At 40.6% G+C, this 22,001-nt stretch overlaps 3 protein-coding genes across 7 annotated transcripts in view; 2 read left to right on the plus strand and 1 right to left on the minus strand.

Moving 5' to 3' along the window:
* The first annotated feature begins 580 nt into the window (after positions 1-580).
* ccdc61 (coiled-coil domain containing 61) lies at positions 581-16,281 on the plus strand. The gene is made up of 16 exons (XM_022251320.2): positions 581-723; positions 1,660-1,889; positions 3,191-3,273; positions 3,842-4,002; positions 4,775-4,880; positions 6,462-6,508; positions 7,885-8,101; positions 8,639-8,718; positions 9,701-9,921; positions 10,146-10,224; positions 10,631-10,728; positions 11,082-11,199; positions 11,455-11,518; positions 12,257-12,294; positions 13,704-13,807; positions 14,843-16,281. Exons 2-16 carry the CDS (start codon positions 1,724-1,726, stop codon positions 14,938-14,940), a joined length of 1,680 nt encoding a protein of 559 aa, XP_022107012.2. The 5' UTR covers positions 581-723; positions 1,660-1,723; the 3' UTR covers positions 14,941-16,281.
* Positions 15,299-20,636, minus strand: opa3 (outer mitochondrial membrane lipid metabolism regulator OPA3). 2 transcript variants are annotated; one of them, XR_015426188.1, is made up of 3 exons: positions 19,955-20,636; positions 18,180-19,500; positions 15,299-18,144 (listed from the first exon to the last, which is right to left on the minus strand). XR_015426188.1 is itself a non-coding variant. In XM_022251327.2 (2 exons), the coding sequence occupies exons 1-2, from the start codon at positions 20,103-20,105 to the stop codon at positions 19,172-19,174; spliced, it is 480 nt and encodes a 159-aa protein (XP_022107019.2). In that variant the 5' UTR covers positions 20,106-20,636; the 3' UTR covers positions 15,299-19,171. The 2 variants fall into 2 exon arrangements, 1 of the variants encoding a protein (XP_022107019.2); XM_022251327.2 differs by having other exon boundaries at positions 15,299-19,500.
* A 673-nt stretch (positions 20,637-21,309) lies between these two features.
* The window catches only part of LOC110988084 (synaptotagmin-16-like), a 53,356-nt gene continuing 52,664 nt past the window's right edge, over positions 21,310-22,001 (plus strand). For 2 of the 4 annotated variants that reach the window (XM_087142564.1, XM_087142801.1), the window contains exon 1: positions 21,312-21,473. Coding sequence is in view for 1 of the 4 variants with exons in the window: in XM_087142609.1 (XP_086998735.1) it covers positions 21,452-21,473 (22 nt within the window). In the remaining 3 variants the exon portion in view is untranslated. Of the gene's footprint in view, positions 21,474-22,001 lie in introns of all 4 variants that reach the window. The other 2 variants (XM_087142609.1, XM_087142652.1) reach the window with 2 other exon arrangements.

Here is a 22,001-nt window from a genome sequence, read left to right on the forward strand (position 1 = left end):
GGTTGAAAAATGTGACGCCGACTGAAAAATGCGACGCCGGCTGAAAAAAAGTGCGGTTTTAGGAACAGGTGCGTGAGGCCTATTTAGGCTATTTGTCCTTCGAAAATTTCTCTACTTTGTTACTCTTTTTATTATTAGTATTTAGGGCTAAACTCGCTCCTCTCGTGATAAGAATAAAATTGTCGGCCCCATTCTGGTAGTTTCCATCATTCTATCCGGTTAACCACCACTTTCAACTCCAAGATAACTGAGAACAAAAATAAGGGAGAGGTTGATTTGGTAGGAGCTTGGTGAGACGTAGGCCTATCACTTCAGTTCGGTGCGCTTTAATGTGGGTTTTCTTCAATATCAGCACTCGCAGGTCTCATCTTTACGAGTAATATCAGTAAAGTTCTGAAGCTTAATCAAGCTCCATTTTCTGCAGCAGAAACACCTTAGTGTCTAACACGAGTCCAGGATTTGGAGAATACCACTGATAATGGCAGTAACTGTTCAAAATTGGTTTGGGATGAGGTCCCCAAAACACATGAAGACGAAGTCCGGCAGATTTCTGAGGTCTGAAAGGGCGCCACCTGCTGTTCGCCTTCGATCAATGGCGGCCGTTACGAATGCGTTGTGAGGAATGCTGTTTGCTGGATGAAGTTGAAAGTTCTATTTTACCACAGAGGAATATCAGCTAGTTTTTTCATTTAGGGTCAACAGTTCTTACGTGTTTTGAACCGAGTAAGTATAGAGTGACTGCGACAGTTCAGGATAATTTGATTCTTGTAGGCCTAACTTGTAAAATTATCCAAGCCCCCATATTTTTCGATACTTTGCTGCCCATATAAAAAGTCTCTGTAAGTTATGACATTGACATGTAGGATTCAGGACATTACTGATCTAGGCCTAGCTATGCCGATAGGCAGTTGACCTTAGTTGGGCGCGATCTGCAAATCTCAGAATGTAGAATATTGCTGCTCGGCATCATGAATCTTCTTACGGTAGGCCGATGTGTTTTCTTGCTCAATTAATTAGCCTAGGCCTAGAGATTTCTGGCATGCCTGGCAATAGCCAATCGACTTTTCTGTTTCCAAATCCGTCTAAAAGACGCCACTGTTTCAAAATTTTAGAGTAAAGTAAGGTCACAAAAATGAAAGTCACTTGCTAGATTTACATCTGAAAATATTTGAAAACATATGAGGCTATTTTTCATTTAACTCAATTGCAGAATACCCCGCCACCTCGCACTATCAACCTCATGGCCAGGTACAGGTTAACCCTAACCATACTGAACCCAACAAGGTTATGCAGGATTTCAATGGTCCCTAGGGGGTTAGGGTTAAAGTGTCACACTCCCACGTAACCAGTCATTCCAGGGGTTGTGTTTTAGTGTCGGGGTATTCTGCAATTACTTTTTTCATTTTCCAACTTTCGTTGCTCAAAATTTCACACTCAAGTATTCTTTTCGAATGAATATGATGATATGTTGAATACATGACCCCAAAACAAGGAAATTGAAGCTTACTTAAGGGGGGGGGACACTTCTAAAGTAGTTAACTTCATAGCAAGTCCAGTGTATCTTATGCATTACATCTGCCCATTGCATTGGTGTTCTGGAATTACCTCAGCAAGTGTTTCCCGTGTAATCCATTTGCCATTAATTACATGTACATGTAGGTCTAGTGCATACAGATTCTTCCGAATACTAGAAGTCCAACACACTGAAAAATTCCAAGCAGTGATGGGTGAAGGAGAGGAAAATAATGCTACCGCAGCTGGGCCTTACACCTTTCGTGGCATGGATTATGTGGTCAGCATGTGGCTGGATGAGGATAACGCCACACTGACTGTTGAGGTTGAGGACAGACTGACCGCAGACCAGTGGAGGGGGACATTTGATGCCGCATGTGAGTATTATAAACCACTTTTGGAATTACATGTACCTTGCCGTGGCTGGGAATGACCCTACTCAGTCGACACATGACGGCGTTTCAACAGTTTCCCTCATTGAAATGATGTCTCCTAAGTTCAGTGTTGATTTTTATGATTGTGTCCACGTGAATGAAAGTCACTGGCTGGCAGTGTTAAAGCTCGAAACCAATTTTTCTTGGTCTCTGTCTTGACCCTTCGAAATCCTGGTCTTGGTGTTGGAGTTGGACACAGTTGTCTGTGCTCCATCATTAAAGACTAGCGGATGCACAGGTCCCTTATTGGTTGAAAAGAGCTGTGCTGGTGGGAGTATTCATTTTGTCCATAGCAATAGGACTGCAACACTTGCATTTCACAGTTGTTTGTGAACCAGCGATGTGCAGTTCCCACCAAAGGAGCCTCTGTTGCTAGGAACATTGCGCCCTCTCTTGGTCCAGCTCGGGGCCCATTTCCTATTGATATATCAGAAAGAGCTCGAAAGCTAGATACATGTACATGTACCATTTGACACCCTCTTTGCAAACCCGACGAGACAGGTCTGAAAAAATTGAAGTGTGTGAATGCTCCAATTTTTCACTGTTTAATTTGAATTTGTAGGACGTTATCAATTTTGTGTTTAAAAATTAGTGATGTCTGCATACGGAATTCTTCCCCATACATCCTCACTGAGTAGGAGACAACTTATTCCAGAGCAATGCCCGCCTTGCTGCATCCCCTTTTAGACTTGGCTGTTAATCTTGCAACTAACTTCACTGAGGGTGTCCCTCCATGCACTACGTCTCTTGAGTGCCCCCTTGAGCTTCCATGACTGATGACTTTCAAAGATTCCACTGCTCAGGCACCATTCCACTGCTCATGCACCTTCATAAAAATTCTTTAGTTTTATATTAAAACAGTGGTGATTTTTATTTACAAGGCTTTTAAATGTGTTCTTTGTGAATATGCTTGAATTAATCAAGAAGCTTTGATTAATTTCAGGACAATTAATGCCAAATGAGGATCATAAAATTTGAATATTAATTATGTGCCTGTATAGGGATTCTGCAAACATTATGTCAAGTAATGTCCAGAACTTGATGATTTTTCCGTTCATCATTTCTTAGCCTCTTGAAATAGCATTATGCGTTGTGCAAGTGTTACTTGTGAAAGAGTGAAATTCTCTGAAAATTAAACTCCAGAAAAGTTCATGCTGTATTCCCACCTTTTAGTCTTCTTCATGTTCAAGGATACATGTTTTTGCTTCGTGTTAAGAGACTGAATTGTATGCATTGGTTTGTAGATATTGAGGACCTGACCCACAAGACAGGCAACTTTAAACAGTTTTCCATTTTTACAAGCATGCTGGAATCGGCCATCAACAAGGTAAATACATGTATAAGCGTATATCAATCATGCAGAAATTTTCAGTGCTTGGAGGGCCTTTTGATGCATGTGTTATACTTTGTAAATTTCCAGGGTTGTTGATATTATACATCAGTTGAGGGATACTTTAGACACTCTTTAGTTAGTATTAGTAAACATTTCTGGTAATGACACCAGAGATTCCTCTAAGCCCCCTAGGCACTGCAGCTCACAAGCCTGAAGAAACCTGTAGAGAGGAGACAGTGAGAAGCAGTAACAGTTGTAGAGGTGGGAGAAAACCCCAGGGGAATACTCTGAGTAAAACCAATGGAATTAGGTAGGGATTGAAAACCCAATCCACATGTGGACAGCTGGGATTTGAACCCAGGCCGCTGAGGTGGAAGGCGAGGAAAGAATCACCACTCCAACTGGACCTCCACTATTCTACATTTTGTGAAGTGATTTTTTTTTCCTGGCATTTGCTCAGTAACTGAAGTTGCTGGGCTGAATATTCTGCCAAGGAGACCTGTTCTACCAGCGTTTGTGATATCAAAGAACTAACTATTTCCGTCTCGGTTCCAAACAATAGACCAGCGAGTCAGTGACCCTTGACCTCTTGACCTATGCTGACCTGGAGACCCTAAGGAGCAGGAAGGCAGGTGCTGCTCGGAGTACTGTCCCCGGAGCTCAGAAAGCTGCACTGAGTGCCAAGAGATACCTCATTGTCACGTACACGGTGGAATTTGATAGGTCAGAGCTAAAAGGGGAAATGATAGATTGATCATTCTGTGCCAATTCAAACAACCTTTCACATAACCAATTAAGATTTGCCTAAAAAGACATTTTTAAAAATTCATTTCTTATTGCCAAATCTAAATCAGAACAAAAAGTTACATTTTTCACAACTAGCTACCTGAAATCCAAGTAAGGGCAAATGTTCTGGGCCCATGAGTCTGAAATCAATTTTCGCGGAGGGTCACAATCTTAGGCAACACATGTTGTCAATGTGTTTCTCCCGTGTTAACTTGGTGCCTTTGCATCTCAAACCACACCCTCCCACAAAACCACTGGAGCCAGAAGTACATGTAGTCAATGAATGCCACTAATCAGCAGTGCCTTATGCATGATGCAGTGACTTATGAACCACATACACGTAAGCTTTGCGGTCCAAGTCTCTTAAATCTCAGAACTCAGAAAATACAAGGTGTTTGCTACTTTTCAATTTTTTTCCCCCAAGTATTGTAGTTGAGTCCATCACAGACCTTTCACAAGTCTAGTAACAAGTTCAGTGACAAGTCCTTTCATAAGACCAGTCATATATAACGAGTGAACAATGACAAAGGAATGCTTTTGTCACAGTTCATTTGAATAGCTTGTGACTTGGCTAAGACTGAACGAGCTGTAATGATTTGTGATGGACACGACTACAACACGACTGCAGCTTGCATAGACAGATACTTAATTAGTCACAGTTTTGCGCTTGTACAGGTTAGTTGATAGTCTGTGATTTTTATGACTGCAGGATACATTACCCGTTACCATTGCCTTACCAAGGCAAACCAGATCCAGTGGCTTTGCAGGAAACGGTCAGAGAGCTCCGGAGAGAAATCAGGAGATTACAGTCACAGGTCAGAGAGGAAGACAAAAAAGTTCAATCTGTACAATTAAGTATGAATTTGAATTAGCTCAGTTCTTGCATCACTCTAAAAAATTCAAAAGAATGCTATAGTTAGCAATGATTTGTTGACACAAGATCAAAGGGTAGACTGACATCAGATTGGTGAAAATTACAATCAATTATAAATTGCTTAACTTAGTCAATAGATCTGTTGGAAAAAGCTTGTACAATACAGAGAATGATCTACATTCAACTCGGCTATTCTGTGTTCAAGCAAAATCACATGGTCTAGTAGTATATCCATCATGTTTCAAAACTCAAGTGCAGTAGTCTCTCAGTAAGTTGAATCTCAGTATAACTGATAAAAAATAAGGGTCATCTGGATTTTAAGTTGTCGGGCGATTTCCAGATTTCCAGAGTACAATCAAGTTTAATGTACCGAACATCTATAGTATCTCCAACGTAACTTGCCCTGGCCGGCTTGACCATCAATATTTTCCTCGGTTTCTTTTAATGACAGGCATTCATTCTTTGAGACAAAATATCATTTTTACAAGATTTGTTTTATTATTCTTTCCTAAAAGTGTCTGCTCCTTTATTATCTAACAATGAAGTAGTTGCAGCTATTCATGTCCATAATATCCCGCTCCTTTAGTGACCATAACAATGAGGTAGTTGCAGCTATTCGTGTCCATAATATCCCGCTCCTTTAGTGATCATAACAATGAAGTAGTTGCAGTTATTCATGTCCGTAATATCCCGCTCCTTTAGTGACCATAACAATGAGGTAGTTGCAGCTATTCATGTCCATAATATCCCGCTCCTTTATTGATCATAACAATGAAGTAGTTGCAGCTATTCATGTCCATAATATCCCGCTCCTTTATTGATCATAACAATGAAGTAGTTGCAGCTATTCGTGTCCGTAATATCCTGCTCCTTTATTGATCATAACAATGAGGTAGTTGCAGCTATTCGTGTCCGTAATATCCCGCTCCTTTATTGATCATAACAATGAAGTAGTTGCAGCTATTCATGTCTGTAATATCCTGCTCCTTTATTGATCATAACAATGAAGTAGTTGCAGCTATTCATGTCCGTAATATCCTGCTCCTTTATTGATCATAACAATGAAGTAGTTGCAGCTATTCATGTCCGTAATATCCTGCTCCTTTATTGATCATAACAATGAAGTAGTTGCAGCTATTCATGTCCATAATATCCCGCTCCTTTATTGATCATAACAATGAAGTAGTTGCAGCTATTCATGTCCGTAATATCCTGCTCCTTTATTGATCATAACAATGAAGTAGTTGCAGCTATTCATGTCCGTAATATCCTGCTCCTTTATTGATCATAACAATGAAGTAGTTGCAGCTATTCATGTCTGTAATATCCCACTCCTTTATTGATCATAACAATGAAGTAGTTGCAGCTATTCATGTTCGTAATATCCTATTCTCTTGACAAGAATGAAATTTGACTTTGATATAAGTGGCACTTTGAGTGATTGAGTTAGCAAGAATTTACATTTTCTGAATACAGTATGCGCTGAATTAACTTTCATTTGTTTTATTGCTTTTCAATGCAGGTGCATTCTGATTACAGGAGTAATGAGCTACAGAGATTAAAAAAGGAGTGAGTTGACTCTTGGATGTATGTTTTGTTTTGTTTTCTCTTCTGCCATTGTTTTTTGTTTTGTTTGGCAGCTCACTAAACAAACAAGTCTGTCATAAGTCATCCAGTCGTAATCCAAGTCACAAGGTAGTCGAATGAGTATCTTTGTCATTGTTGGTCCTGTTTCTTTTATGACTGGTCTGGTAACAGGACTTCACTGCAGCACTTTTATGAACCCTTGAGCTCAAATGTATCTGGTCTTGTGTCTGGTCTTGCGCATGGTCTTGTGTCTGTTCTTGTGTCTGGTCTTGTGTCTGGTCTTGCGCATGGTCTTGTGTCTGGTCTTGTGTCTGGTCGTGTGTCTGGTCTTGTGTCTGGTCTTGTGTCTGGTCTTGCGCATGGTCTTGTGTCTGGTCTTGTGTCTGGTCTTGTGTCTGGTCTTGTGTCTGGTCTTGCGCATGGTCTTGTGGCTGGTCTTGCGCATGGTCTTGTGGCTGGTCTTGTGTCTGGTCTTGTGTCTGGTCTTGCGCATGGTCTTGTGTCTGGTCTTGTGTCTGGTCGTGTGTCTGGTCTTGTGTCTGGTCTTGTGTCTGGTCTTGCGCATGGTCTTGTGTCTGGTCTTGTGTCTGGTCTTGTGTCTGGTCTTGTGTCTGGTCTTGCGCATGGTCTTGTGGCTGGTCTTGCGCATGGTCTTGTGGCTGGTCTTGTGTCTGGTCTTGTGGCTGGTCTCGACTACAATACTGCTCATAGCAGTTACATATCTGCAGAGCAGTAATTATTTTCGAAGCATAAGATTACCACAAGGTATGTATTGCCACCTTGCAGTTCCCTACAAACTGCCCCACATTAGCTGACAAGATTGCTTATATGAATCCTGAAATAGTGAAAATTGCAGGTTATCAGAAAGTAACAAGTGAGAGCAATATAAAATTGAAAGTTAAGATAACTTTTCATTTTGGGAGAAATGAAAGCAATGAAATGTAAGTTCAACAAAAATTGATCCCACTCTGATGAATAATGTCAAATTTACAAATAAACTTATCTTAATGTTTTAAGCCATGTTAAAAAAATTGAAATGAGGTATGTAACACAAAATAGTTTGGCACCAGCCCTTTTTACGGATTACATGGAATAAGATAGATTCAGGAATATGATAAACAATGGTTTAATTTTTTGTGCCTTTGATAGTTAGACATTTGTAATTTCCCAGACGCCATTTACTAACTCTAACCCTAGTCAGAGGATCCTTCCCAATAACTTGTTCTTCGTACTTGATCATTCTGCACAATTACAGCATGGTTTTACCTTCCTCAACCCAGCAAAATTCTCTAAAACATCCTGAAGGATTTTGAGAATCTCGATTGGCTGTTAAGGTTCCAATTGTCATCTTCCTATAGCTACGAAGAACTCCTCAAGGAGAAGCAGAACCTGGACGATGAGTTCTTGCAGTACCGGCGCGAGGTCAAGAACACCACCAAGGGCAGCGCGGCCAAGGAGGTACGCATCCTGAAGACGGTCATCAGGAATCTTGAGGAGGAGCTCATGAACGAAAGGAGGAAGTTCCAGAAGGCCTCTAGCAAGAGGAATCAAGAATACAAGAACATGATGGAAGAGGTAGGTAGATCAGAACTCTCTCCTTGATATCCATTTGCCTTGTTTATCCTCAAGTTGGACCTCTTTACAACCTTGTTGCCAAATTCTGTGGTTTCAAGTCGATTCAAATTTTGGTATTCACAAATAAAATCTTGATTCAGTGCTATAGTTTATGTGTACAAATTGTCATGTTTGTTGTGATAAGTTAATAGGCTTTTATTTTTCATTATTTATTACATGACAGTCAGTCATTAAAATATAAGATCAAAAGGCCACACATATCTAAGATTTGTCACTTCTATGGAAAATCACTTTATTAGCACTCTCAATAGTGCATTGTACTCCTGAATTTGATATCACAAAAACAGCACCTTTGGGTCTCAAGAAACAGTTTGAATATTATAAACAATGACAACACATTTTTTCTTCTTCCTTTCTTTACCACAGGTTTTCTGTATTTTGGGGGCATTGATAGGGTTATTTTATTTGAATAAAATATATTTTTACCTCGGAGTCTTATGCTTGTGCTTAATGAGCGTAAATCTATTTGTTTGTCAGGTTGAAGAGCTACGAGCGAGTGAGAGAAACTTGAGGGTTCGTGTTAAGAGTCTGGTCAATGAGCTGGCTGTCTTGAAAAGGTAAAAGGTTGAAGGATACTTAACAAGTACTTGAGGAAATGGATTACTCTGATTGGTTGAGAGATGGTCACGTGACTGAGAGTTGAAACGTCATACTGGACCTGCTTACATCAGTGAAAGAGAATGGTGTTGCTACCTGCATGTTGCCTCTAATATCATGCTAGACAAAAAAAACCTAACCCGCTGTTGATTCCTTTTTGTCATTTTTGTTCTTTGTAACACACACAGTGTAATGTCAGCTTCGATCAACTAACATATCAAGTGATTCACACGTTGCCCAGTGGCATGACGCGTAGTTTGTTTCTTCCTGGTTACGATAAGTGTGAATTGTATCCATGTGTTTGCTTCAGTGTTGGAAAAGTCAGATGGAGTTGTCAGTGTAGCTTACCCCGGTTTGCAGACATTTTGAACGGGATAATAAGCGTTCATTTACTAAGGACGCAAAGAAGGAGTGTGGCCAAAATTTGGATATCCTGTGCCTTGGATTGAGAGTTGATTATCAGGCAGCAACAGAAAACTGAATACGGAGGCTTGAAAGATACCTAAAAGATACAAAATATCAGATAAGATTTGAATGCTTTGTGGTGAAGTTAGCAAAAGGATTACATATGCAGTTCCACCATGTGACAGATCCCTTTTACGAGTCGTTTGGGTCCTGAAAAGAACAGGGAATTCAACGTGTCAGATGGCAAGCTTTGCCCATACAGATACTGAAAGACTCTGATGATAGAGGTTAGTTATGTGGGCAAAATTGGAAAGGGCAAAGTGTGATGCTAAAATGCTGAGATTCTAGCGGTAGATTCAAACTCACTGAAAATACAAGAATTCAAATCTAATCTAATCTAACAAACCTGGATCTACCCTTCTAAGATTCCTACTTCAAGCCCTCACCAACTCATAACAATTTGCCACAAATCTACTTCCATGGAAATCACCATCCTAACTGGTAAGACACCCCCATCCCTTTGCTATTTATTCACAGCTCCTCAAGACGTGTCAGCCGGTCCCCTTCTCTCCCCCTCCCGTCCTCCCAGGGCTCGGCATCTCGCCGATCCATGAGTACCCTGGAGAGGGCACGCTTGGTGGGTCGAGAGGCCAGCCGAGAAAGGGCCAGGCTAGCTAGCAGAGACCGGTCCACATCCAGGGAGCGAAGGCGACCGGCATCTGTGTCCTCCATAGGTAGTAGGTCACCATCACCAGCAGGTAGAATAGATTTTTCTATTCTAGAGAAAGGAGAGAGAAAGATACCGGCAAATTCCTTAAACTTTGATTAAACCATTTCATGAAAGCATCTTGTTGATGTTAAGACACTGAATTCCAGTTCAGTCAGTACCTATACGTTATCAGAAATTTAACTGAGCTGAATGGCATGGCAAGAACTGGTGCCCTAGCTGATTTGTTCCTTGTTCCAATTCTTGATTTTGCAGGGGCAAGGGTTCCAAGGTTTGATCCCACGGCATACACACTAGAGAAGAAACGACGTCAGGAAGAAGCTAAAGCAAGGAGGTGAGTTGAATCTCTCCAGTTGAACACTTTGGGCCGTGCACTCTTAAACAATGACATGTATACAGTTGTGCTGGGCAAAGACCCACTCTCTGGACAAAACATGGATGCTACGGACAGTGTTGTCCGGCACCATTTTGTGTCCTGCTTGGAGGATGCTTGTGCATATCACAAATCCTCTTCCTGTGTCGATGATTGTACTCATGAAGCAGTGTATCCACCACACAAAGTCATTCTTCTTTGTTCTGTGAAACCTTTCAGTTGGATGCTCTTCCTGCTGCTGGTTTATCAAATTCAAGAAATGAGTAATAATTGTTCTCTAAATTTATATATCATTTTATTTTAACTGCATAATCCATATCAGGGTGTTTCGCTGCTTGTAGTTTAGTAACTGACAGTATTTTTATAGGGAGAGACGTCGAAGTCGAACCTTGTCCAGCGGTTCACAGCCACCCCGGTCCCAAGAGAGGGGAAGATCGCGAATAAGGCCATCACCGTCTTATCCAGGTAAGATGATCTAAACTGCTCAAGTTCGTGTAACGATCAGATTTATAGCAATTCCTAGATTTCTAGAGTCAAGAGAATGCAAACCCAGTCAGATGAGGTACATATTTTGGCAGAAGCTGAAATTGTGCTCTGAACTTTGGCAGGTTCTTTGCTTGAGTGGTTGAGATGCTTCTGTAAAGAAACAAGAGGTCTTGGGTCCAAGTCCTGCCCCAGGCAAACAAGCCTGCGTAGATTTTCTTACTGGCTTTCATTGATCTCAGAGCAATCAGTGCTAATACCTTCATGTCACTGAAAGGTAGATCTTTCTTCAGAAGCCAGAATCGTAATTATGTTTTCACTGTTCCTCCTCATAGCTTACCAACGGCCGCGATCAAGAAGCAATTCCTCTGTCGTCAGTCGAGGTAGTCGTAGATCCTCAAGTGGCCTGAGCGACATCGATCCCTTCTCAGACTCCTCCCAGAAACGGACGAGGTACAGCTGAAGCCTTAGAGTGTATAATCATACGGCATACCCACGGCCACTTTTCAACTGAATGGGCACAAAAGTTGTTGCATCTAGGCTCTCAGACAATTTTCCTTTAGGACAGCAGTAATGAGTAGCAATTGTACCATTGTGATTTTATGCTAAGTTTATAACCCATTTTGCTAGCAGTTAAGTTTGCAGTTATTCTGACTGGTTTAAATTAATGCACTATTTACACTAGAATTCTATTTCTTTAATCTGCAGAGTGCTCAATAATGGAAGAAAACAGCGCCGAACAACATCAACTGCATGGAATAGCCCCAGTGTGGTAGGCCTTCTAAGCACTTTTTTCTGTGTTGGAAAATATTTCAATGTGTTCGTTCCCTTTGAAGTGACCAGAGATTTACTCTGCTTTGCTGCAGTACAGTGACAGACTAAGGCCCAGGCTAAACGCTGTGCTACTGCCGTGCCAAACTCAACTAATTCAATTCCTGAAGTTGGTTTAGTTCTGGATGGCAGTGGCATGGCATCTAGTCTTGGTCTAATACTCTCAAACATTTGTGGCAGTTTTGGCAAATATGTCAAATATGTTTGTGAACGATTTTTGTACCTCAGTCTTGAACATTTGATCTCCATTTGCCAAGAACAACAGTCAAAAATGTCTATTACCCTTATCCTTTTGCGTATCATTTTTTGGGATCATAGACCAGTCCCCACCCTACTCTGTCTAACTGAAAATGCGGAGACAATTACTTATATTCATTGATGCCTATACTATGGAGGCTTTACATGGTAGCCATCTTGCAGGGCAGTTTTGTTCCACAGGGAAACCTCCTCTGTGCATACCCTGTGGAACAAAAGCAGTGACCTGCAAGGTGGCAGCCACGCTTTCCCTTGATTTTCACCTGTGTGGTTAAGATAATAAACTGTGGTGTGGGAATAGTAAACTGTGGTCTTACTTTGGGTGCTGTGAGTCCTTCGGTTGTTAAAACATCATAACTCACATCAAAGCAGCTAATAATTGTTAATTAAAAGAATGGATTTACCCTTTATCTCACTCCTACAGACATTCAGGAGAGCTGATTCCTCAGGGAAGCCCAAAAGATATCCTTTTTATCACTTAATATGGCACCCATCACTGGCTACGCACACATGTTGATTGAGATCACCAAGTTGCGAGTGCTTGGCATGTATTGGCCCTCGGTTATTTGAATCTCAGTATGGTCATATTATAGCAGTGGATGATCCTTTGGTGAGAACTTGATGTGTGAACGCACAGGTTTATGCGTGTCTGGCATGAGACTTGCTGCTCAGATGTAACAAATTCACATGTTGCAATTCATGATCTCTGCGTGTGTCAGGCACCCCGATGATATGATTCCTAACAAAATGTCTCTTCTGTGGCACGTACTTACTCTAATGCTGCCTAGGTCGATGTAGCCAAGTTTCCCTGTTACTGAAATTCTTCCCATGTGATGTTCCACAGGGGCATTAGGTTTGATGCTTTGACAAAGCAAGACCGATGGTTGTATTGCTCCAACTTCAGTAGCATAGCTTTCTCTTGTGTCGGTGTCATACTCCTCTAAACTCTGCAACTTTGGCAACATTTCTGTAGAGTGGCTATCTGTCCGTTACAACCTGTTCTATGTTGCAGCCACGTGACCATTGCAATCACCTGTCGATTGCTATCAAGTAATTATAGTTAATGATGCATTCGTAGTCACCTGTTACCCTTTTGTTTCCCTTCTCACCTTTTTCAGTTAACCCTAAAATTTGAGAGGGGGCCTCTGGGGATCTGCCCTCTGCACATTTTCTCTGATACATTTGCAACATTTGGAGTTTTGCAGTTTATTTATTTTATTTATTTATTTCTGGTAAGGACACCAAGGATTCCTCAAAAGCACCCCAAGCACTGTAGCTCGCAAGCCTGAAGAAACCTGTAGAGAGGAGACAATGAGAAGCAGTTACAGTTTTAGAGGTGGGAGAAAACCCAGAGGATTATTCTGGTTAAAACCCATGGAATCAGGTAGGGACTGAAAAGCCAAGCCACGTGTTGACCAAGCTGGGAATTGAACCCGGACCGCAGAGATGGAAGGCGAGGAAAGAACCACTACGTCAGCCCGACTCCCCGTTGAAGTCTTGCAGTCATTTTGCCAACAAATTTATGAAAATCAGACATCCCATTCTTGAAGAGTGTCCATTTCTACAAGATGCGTAGGCAAACTTTTAAAGTTTTACCATCAGCATTGGCTCAACCTAAGGACTAATAACTAAGACAACATCAACTGTACAAGAACGCAGCTGAAAAAATAAACTAAAAACCCCACTTTGTTATATTTAATGGACGCTTAACAACTGTTCCTATGCATATCAATGTTTCAACAAGACTGCTCATTATGTCACATGAGATCATGGGGATGGTATTCACCCCTACTTGGCTGTCATCAGGCTACCCCAACTCTTTTAGGGTTAAGCAGTTGAAGTGTAGCCCACTTTCTTTGACTTGATACCACGATGATGAGCACACCTGACCCTTACCTCGATCCAGGCAGGGCGCACCGTGTTGCCAACCAAGCCAAGATCAGGCAGAAAGATCTCCAGGACTATGGAGTTAGAGGTACGGTTGACCTTTCACCCCAAGTAATATGCCAGTGGTTAACATTTGGGAGAAAATCCACTTTTCTGTCTCTCCTTTTGGGACCATCCGGTTCATCATTTTCACGAGCGTGCAAAAGGCGCTCTTTCTGGTATGACCCCTCCCCCTCCACAGTGAGTCTGCAAAGAAAATGGAGATGGCTAGTCATCATTTTTCACCTTATATAAAACGCATAGGCAGGCCGGTAACCCCTACCTTGTGTATCTTTTGTACACTCGTGAAAAGGATTTAAAAAAAAAACCTGGATGACTCCAAAAAGTGTGTGAAATCAAACTGATTCTACGAGTAAAGTTTTAGGACATTGCATACACAACTGAATTGACAGAAGCTACTAATCACTTTGTTTGTCAACTGCTTTTGTGACAAAACTGCAAGTAGAAATTCTACATCATGTCATTTGACCTATTCATTACATGATCCTTTTCTGCCCCGACTGACCTTTAGCATAAAACTGGTGCTCACACAGAAACCAAAGAAACCCTATAAACCAAAACACAAAACCAGACCAAATGTAGGATGAGACACACAACACAACACACGACAAGGCGTGACACGACACGAGACAAACGACTTATGATACAAGACAAGATGTAAGACAAGACACGTGTAAATCAGCCATTTGGGGAGAACCCATGCCTAGGTAGCTATCAAAATCCCTGAAAAGTCACAGTTCATGTAATTTTCATGATCATTGTTACAACCTCTCTGCTGGATATTCTGTGAATTTATCTTCATTCCTCTTCTCAATTCTGTCATTAAAACCCTCCAAATATACACATATATCTACAACCCAACAAAATATACACAACCCATAGAGAAGACATAATAAATGTGAAATTTATCTGTCTTCTTAATCTTTACATAAACTGTCAAAAGCACACCAAAATTCCAAAATGTTAATTAGTGATTGTTTCCAATTCTAAGTATTTGAAGAATTGGTTGCTAGATTTTGAATTTTATTACTGATCGTTGATTGTTCATTTGTTTTTTTTCTAGATCACTCCATGGGTATGTATAACCGCTCCTCCGAGATGTCAGAAATTGATGCCCGCCTCAGTGCTCTGCAAAAATTGATGAGTAACATACCCAAATAATATCTTCAAGATTCAATATATTTTTTTTTATGAATGGTATATATCATTTGACTTTTTGGGGAGAAAGGGAGATTTTTTCAAAGGCAAAGAGATTTTTAGAAACACTGTAACCCTTTTTCATAGATATTGTTTCCATTATCTGCTAAGGCTGTTCAAGTAGATTTTTTTTTACTGTAATTAGCAGCTTTTATAATTGGCTTTGACTGTTGACAGTAGGAAACTGAAATTTTATCAGGAGAAATCTTAAGGTGCCTTTGAAAGAAAGTTGACATCGTGTATATATATCGTGTAAATATGTACAGACCTTAAGACTGACATTGAAATGTTTCTATAGTGAAGTGAAAAATAGAGCAACCTGTTCATTTTTTCATCAGATTTATTTGGAATCATTTTGTGGATTAGCTCAATTCAAATTGCAAATTGTCATAATTGGTTCAAGTTTCCCCCCAACATAAAACAATAGGTATATCTACGAGTTTATTTCAGAAAAGCCTGCAGGAATATAAAAATAGCAGAAATTACAGCTACATTCACTCAAACATAGTTACTATCACCAAATAGCTACTCTGTACAAAATACCACCAAAAGAAATCTTTCAGTTTCAATTGCACACATACCTTTCCCGGTTATTTGTGTGAAACTGTGAATTCTAAAATCATTTTGAAACTGTTTACTTTGAATAAGAAAAAAGCACATTATTAGCTATGTTTGTCAGACTTGGTTACCTTGACAATGAGGAATGGCAACAAGCTTGGATCTCAACAAGTGCCTTAGCTTTAGAAGACGCGATTCCTCACAGTCAAAAATAACTTCTGGAGGCTTGATATGGGTCCATAAAGCACTGTTGCAGTTCAGGCCTCTTAAGGCCATCACAAGACGGGACCAAACCATCTGAACACAAACACAAGAAATTTAGTTTGAATTCCTGTCACAAGCTGCATAAGTTGCAACAAAAGCATTCCTTTGTCACTGTCCATCTTGTTACTTGTGACTGGTCTTGTGACGTCTGGACCACGACAATGACGTAAAGGCGATATACTGTGGGAAAAACCCACAAAATTCAGATTGTGTTTGAAACTAGAAGAGCCGACAGTTTTGAGGAAAAAAGCATTTTGAATTGCAACGAAATAAATAAATTCAGTTTGTTTCATTATCACAATTCATATTTTTCCCTGCAACATGGATACCGGTACAACTGCGCACACAGACACTTTACCAGTAACATTTTAGGTTCTGCAAAAAATCCAGATAATCTTATTTTCTTCAAGTCAAGGAATTTTTTACAATTATATTTATGCTGATTTTTATTCCAAGTTATTTAATAAATATGCAAGTATAGAATGACTGTTTTCTGTTTGCCATACTTTTACCATTGGGTGCAACTTTTTGAGCTCTGCAGATGGAGGGTGATGTGTGATCCACCATTCCAAAAACCAGGCTGAAGAATTTTGAAGTTATTTTCTGGAAAATTAAAGCAATGTACATGTGAACAATACAAAGTCCACAGTTTTCATTGCCCGAAACTTCCAAAGCGTTCGGCAGCCATTTTTGTTTACATACACATAACATCACTTTGAAGTGTAACAATTAACAGTGGATGAGAGGGATTTTAAAACGTCAAAATTACATGCACATGAACATGCACCTACTTCAGTCTGTGGAATGGTCGGCCACTTTTTTCCTGCAGGAATAAAATTCATCTGTAGGTGCATGCCTGTCCGTTGGTATTGTATAGTGCTTGTGGAAGTACCAGTGATGACCATATGAAAACTATACTCTATAAAAACCTCGTGCGCGGGTACGTCTTTTACATCAAATGTCTTGAGGAAAAAACCCAAAGCAAACCAACACAATAAGCCATTTGCGAGTTAAATTTAAATAAAACCTGGTACACTGAGTTCTTTAAATTCATGTGAAAATAACAACTTGAATTCTCCATACTGAAACCACTGTTGCTATACCTCGTGATTCGAGGCAAGCTTTTGCTTAGTTAAGTAAGAGAGGCCTTGCAACAATACACTATTCTCAATGGATAAGAACAGCACAAAGGAACCAGTCCATTCCAGAGATGGTGGTCGCTATGCGAAAGCTTGCCCCAAATCACGAGGTATAGCAACAGTGTCTTTAGTCTGGGGAATTCAAATTGTTACATTTCTATGCAATCAGATAACACAGATACCAGATTACCGGATTTATTCAAATTTAACTCGCAAGTGGCTTATTACATTCCTATTGATGACTGTAAGAACTGAACAGGAAGTCCAGTCAGGCTTAGTGTATCTTGAGATCTATGCAAACCAAGACTTCACATAGCTTTGAATATGTGTTTGCATGACAAAGAACCTTTGAGGAATGCAGAGGTCAGGATAAAAAAAACCAAAAGGCCCTAGCCATCCCCTTGAATCTTGAAGGTACATGTATTACAGGCCATGAGCAACGTGGAATTATTTATCTGCCATCTCGCCCATCCATTGTGCTTGAACTCCAGTCTTCCAGCTGGAACAATCACACAGTATAGTCATAACACGATTCAAAATTACACAAAGCCTGATAACTCTTCCGTCTGTTCATTCTTCAGTCTGATATTCTACATTTATTGTACAAATTTCATTTTATTCCAAAGCCAGGCATTTCAGATATGTACATAATTTGTTGTGAATTATGAGGTTCTTAGCATTGGTAACCTAGCAAGGAATTGTCCTACAACTTGCAAGTTACAACTTGGTTAGTTGCGTGTTTTTGCAACATCAAAGTTACTTCATTTGTGTCTGGGAGGGAACAGTCATCGAAGAGACATTGGAAGTAACATTATTACAAGATCTTGGTCTGTTTCTAATGTTTTTGCATTAATGTCAAGAACTGGATCCTTTCTGATTGCAGCTCGCCACGTTTTCAGTTGACTTGCTTGGTTTCTAACTTGCTGAAACAATCACTGTTTGTTTAAGTGTCAGGACATTACAGATGCCCATTAACCTGGGGGGAGGTCTGGGAGGGATGACTGGGCCGATCCCACCCCTGGGGGGTCAACAATTGAAAATAATGAAAGGCAATATTTTATTCAGTGGTCTATTTCTTTTTCCTTCCTCTAAAAAATGTGTAAAAAGCACCAAAATATGGCCTAATCCCTCTTAAAAATGCCATAAAACATTATTTTCAAAAACTGTTCACCCCTCAACAAATCTGGTTCCTGATCCATGTTTGCACCTTCATTGCTGAAACCAGAAATAGCAGTTTGCCACCGTGCAGACTTTTGATAGCTGGCCCATACTGCAAGGTGTGAAATACGGAGTGCCAATTAGGCGTATTTTTTTATTGCTTGCAAGTAAAAGTGAGTTTCCTTTAAGGAAGGTCGGTTTGAAATTTGCGAGAAAAGATCTGAGGTAATTCTCATAAAAAAGGAAAATTGAATATATAAAGGTACACCAATCATTGTGTCAACGTCCTTGTCATATCCCTTTAGGATACAGGATCAATTTTTGTCTAAGGTCTAATTTTTGTTTTGTCTAAGATGCGAATCTTGGGGAAATGCTCTCAAATGACTGTCACTGGTTCAAAAATAGTTGTTTCTCAAGGGAAGAGGCCAAGTTTTTTAAATGCATAAACATGCGTGGCTAAAATTGAGCTTGTATTTCCAAGAGCAGAACCAGCAGTTATGTAGGTTAGTCACTTTCCATTTTTGTGGTGAGTGGTATAAATGGAGAACCGAAACTTAAGGTAGTGAAAACATGCAAGGCAGGAAAAGAGAGGCAACTTTTGAATGGAGTTGAGACCTCAAACTTAACAGGAGACTAGGCCTGTGTTGGGTACCAGCCCGTCGATATCAAAACCCGATTCCATTTTTTGGGCCGGGTACCTGTAAAAAATTCCACGCATAAAATGTGTGTGAGCTTTAAAAGTGAACGGCAGAATTGCTGAAAAACCTGGTCCAATGGTCCTCACTCTGGTTCAAAGATTGATGGAGCTACTTTTGTTACAAACTGAAGCCTTAGGGAACAATTTTGTTTAATAAAAAGGTGGAGGTCTGCCAGGATTAATGTAAGGGTACCGGATATCCGGTATTGACATAAAACTGGTGCTCGGTTCCAAAAATACCCATAAATGCACGCCCCTACAGGACACCTTGTATTTTGCCTCATGAAAACATTGGGAAATTTTGCAAACAAGGGTAAAGTAAGTCTGATTTTATTCTCCATGCTTTAGACAGAGGAATTCTGAACACTTCTAAAATTCATCATTTTTTCGCCGGAGACAACCCAACCACTTGTCTGTGCAGTTCCCGTATCCTTGCGTCTTGCTCTTCCACAGTGATGCCCAGCTCTTCCACTCTCTGCTGTAACGTAGAAATGGCCGCCGTCTGCTCCCCTTCGTGTTTCTGATCTTTCCGCTGCTGGCGGTAATACTCAAATGCTATCGTCCCCACGGCCACCACAAAGAGGAACGTCTCGCCAATGATGTCCGCTCCTAGTTCAACAGCTGCCTCCTCCGTGAGAGGTTGGACTGAAGAGGCTTTGCCAAGACCAAGTATTTTCATCCTCAGGTTGACTTCCATCCAGTGATGCACTGTAGACAAATGCACAATCAATGAAATTCAATAAGAAAGGCTTACATGTAGGTAACCTCTCCAAGTTTAAGCTTCCACAAAAACAAAGTGAGGATTTGTTAACAGTTCTGCAGACAGCATGGAGTTGACAGTTTTGTGAAATGTATGAAGAAAAACCACTTGCTGTTATTCAAAAGGAACACTAAATTTCTGAACCTTTAGGGGAAAAGCTGATTAATTAACATTGTGAAAGACTGCATTCTCAAAGTCAACCTTTAGTTGGGTCATTCCATGAGGTTGGGGCACAATTTGTGACGGTGTGTGTTATTTTCCAGAGTAAATTGCCTACTCTACAGGTCATGACAGATGGTAAAAGTTACCCATGTAAGAAGAACACTGTTACAAATTGTGCCCAAACATCATGGAATGACCCAGTTAACTACGAAGTTACAATGTGACTCTTACAGTACTTACATTGTGCTGGTGGGATGCAAATGTATTTGCGCATAAACGGTCTTGTTTTGGCCATCATCTGAATCCGTTTGGCCAGAGGTTTACTGATCTGTTTCACGGCCAGTGAGGCGAGTTTGATGAGGGGGAAAGCGGCTTGTTGGAAGCCTGCCATTCTTTCACTCGACACTAGCCTCCACAAATGGCTTGTCAAAAATCTCAATAAGCTGTGCTAGAGTTTGTCTTGAAGAACCCAATACATGTATGTTCACATAATGCATATTCAACTGTCATACCGAAAATGAAATTGTTCACTGTCTACAAGTTACACCCATGCTCTTACTAACTTACTAGCCTAGGCTATAGCAACCCACTTCATGGACTGCTGATGATGCAACCATGGCATGCCATGGTCATGGAGGGAGTAGCATTGTATTTTCAATGGCTCATTTCAATGATGTCAAGGATTCAACCAAGGATAACGGGGCAATTTAATGCTTCTGAGGATCTGATCAAAAGAAACGACAATGTAAAGATGCACCCCTTATTTTCTCCGAGCAATCAGACAGCAATCTTTGTCGTTCAGTGAAGTTGCACCGACATGTACACTACACAGTGCTAACATGTACTTAGTGTTGGCCGGCTGCGGAAGTTACACGCGTCTTTGTAATTTGCTGCTAGCCTCTAATCCATGCTACCATTGGTGCACGTGTTATTTCCAGCCGCAGCCATATCCTTCAAGTATATGTATTTGGATTGGTACCTTGGTAAGCCTGTATAACATTTCACTACCTTGATAGCCACAGTGAGTGCGACCAGTCTATCAGTTGAATGTATGGAGAGCAACTGGAACTTGTTGATAACTTTGAAAAAAATGCTACATTCAATTTGTATATGAAAATAACAAAAATCGAGAATCATTCCACTTGTTTGAAAACTAATGATTTCACTTCGTTCAGTTTTGCATCACAAGAAAATTCTGAAATAAAACTTATCCAACTTGTGTTAGTTGTGTGATTCTTTCTTATGTCTAGTTCTGGCTTTTGTTGGCTTTTGCCAACTCAAATAAGTGATTGCTCGAACTTTTTTAAACGAGGGAATGATCCACAGTGAAAGAGATGCATATATATGAGCACCTGAAATTCGCCTCTATAAAAAACAAAATAAATTCGTTTTGCACACACCTCATTCATGTTACAAATCCGTCACTTTAGATCATTACAGAGGATGTAGATAGAAAATGTAAATTTTATAAAGAACAAGTTCACGGTTCCCAATGAAGTTTAACAGAATTGGCTTCTGGAATGTGTTAGTTCTTGCCCGCCATACAAAACAACAATCTAGGCAGGATCTGCGTGTACACACTGTAGAAGTGCACGTACTGTACGTACGGCCATGGTACGGCGCCAATACCTGCACGGTGCATGCAAGTGAGAGCTCGGCTGGCCAGCGCCTAGTTGCATTCCCGAAACTTCTGCAGGCGGTTAGGTTTTCAGTAATTCAAGTAATATTCCGTTTACAATGGGAATTCCTGGACAAGACGGTATGTACACTCTGGTAATGTGATCTAAATTTCAGCTAATCTTCGCTGGAAAAGGTGTAGTGTAGGCCTCCATTTTACTTTAGGCAAAGCAGTTGCTGTTTGTAAGGAGACGTAGGAGGGGCTGTGGCCGTGTACGTGTATTCGGGGAGGGAGCGCTGAAGCACCAGGTGCGGGCACGAATATCATGATCATGATGGGAAAAAATGAACGGGTGACTTTCGTTCGATGGAGTTGTTTCACTCTGTTGATTTCCTTTACAGCCTTGCTCTGGGTTCTCAGCTTTTGGGGAACTGATGTTTTATTTAAAAGAAAAGCATTTTTCTTGACGCCTCTTTGGAAAAAGTGGAAGAGTTCCACATACAGACACCAGACACCCCGTGCAACAAACCCCCGAGTATGAGACAGGTCTGAAAATTCTGTTTTCTCAATAAACGACTTGGTAGTTTCTCTCCTTAATTACATTTTCTGGACAAGATTTGCCTTCTAACGGCTAATAGGTCCGCATATGGAACTCTTCCTGAAAGAGTT

This window comes from Acanthaster planci, linkage group LG01 (assembly GCF_054643075.1).
Source record: "Acanthaster planci isolate LZ-2023a linkage group LG01, COTS_SCS, whole genome shotgun sequence".
Taxonomy (NCBI): domain Eukaryota; kingdom Metazoa; phylum Echinodermata; class Asteroidea; order Valvatida; family Acanthasteridae; genus Acanthaster; species Acanthaster planci.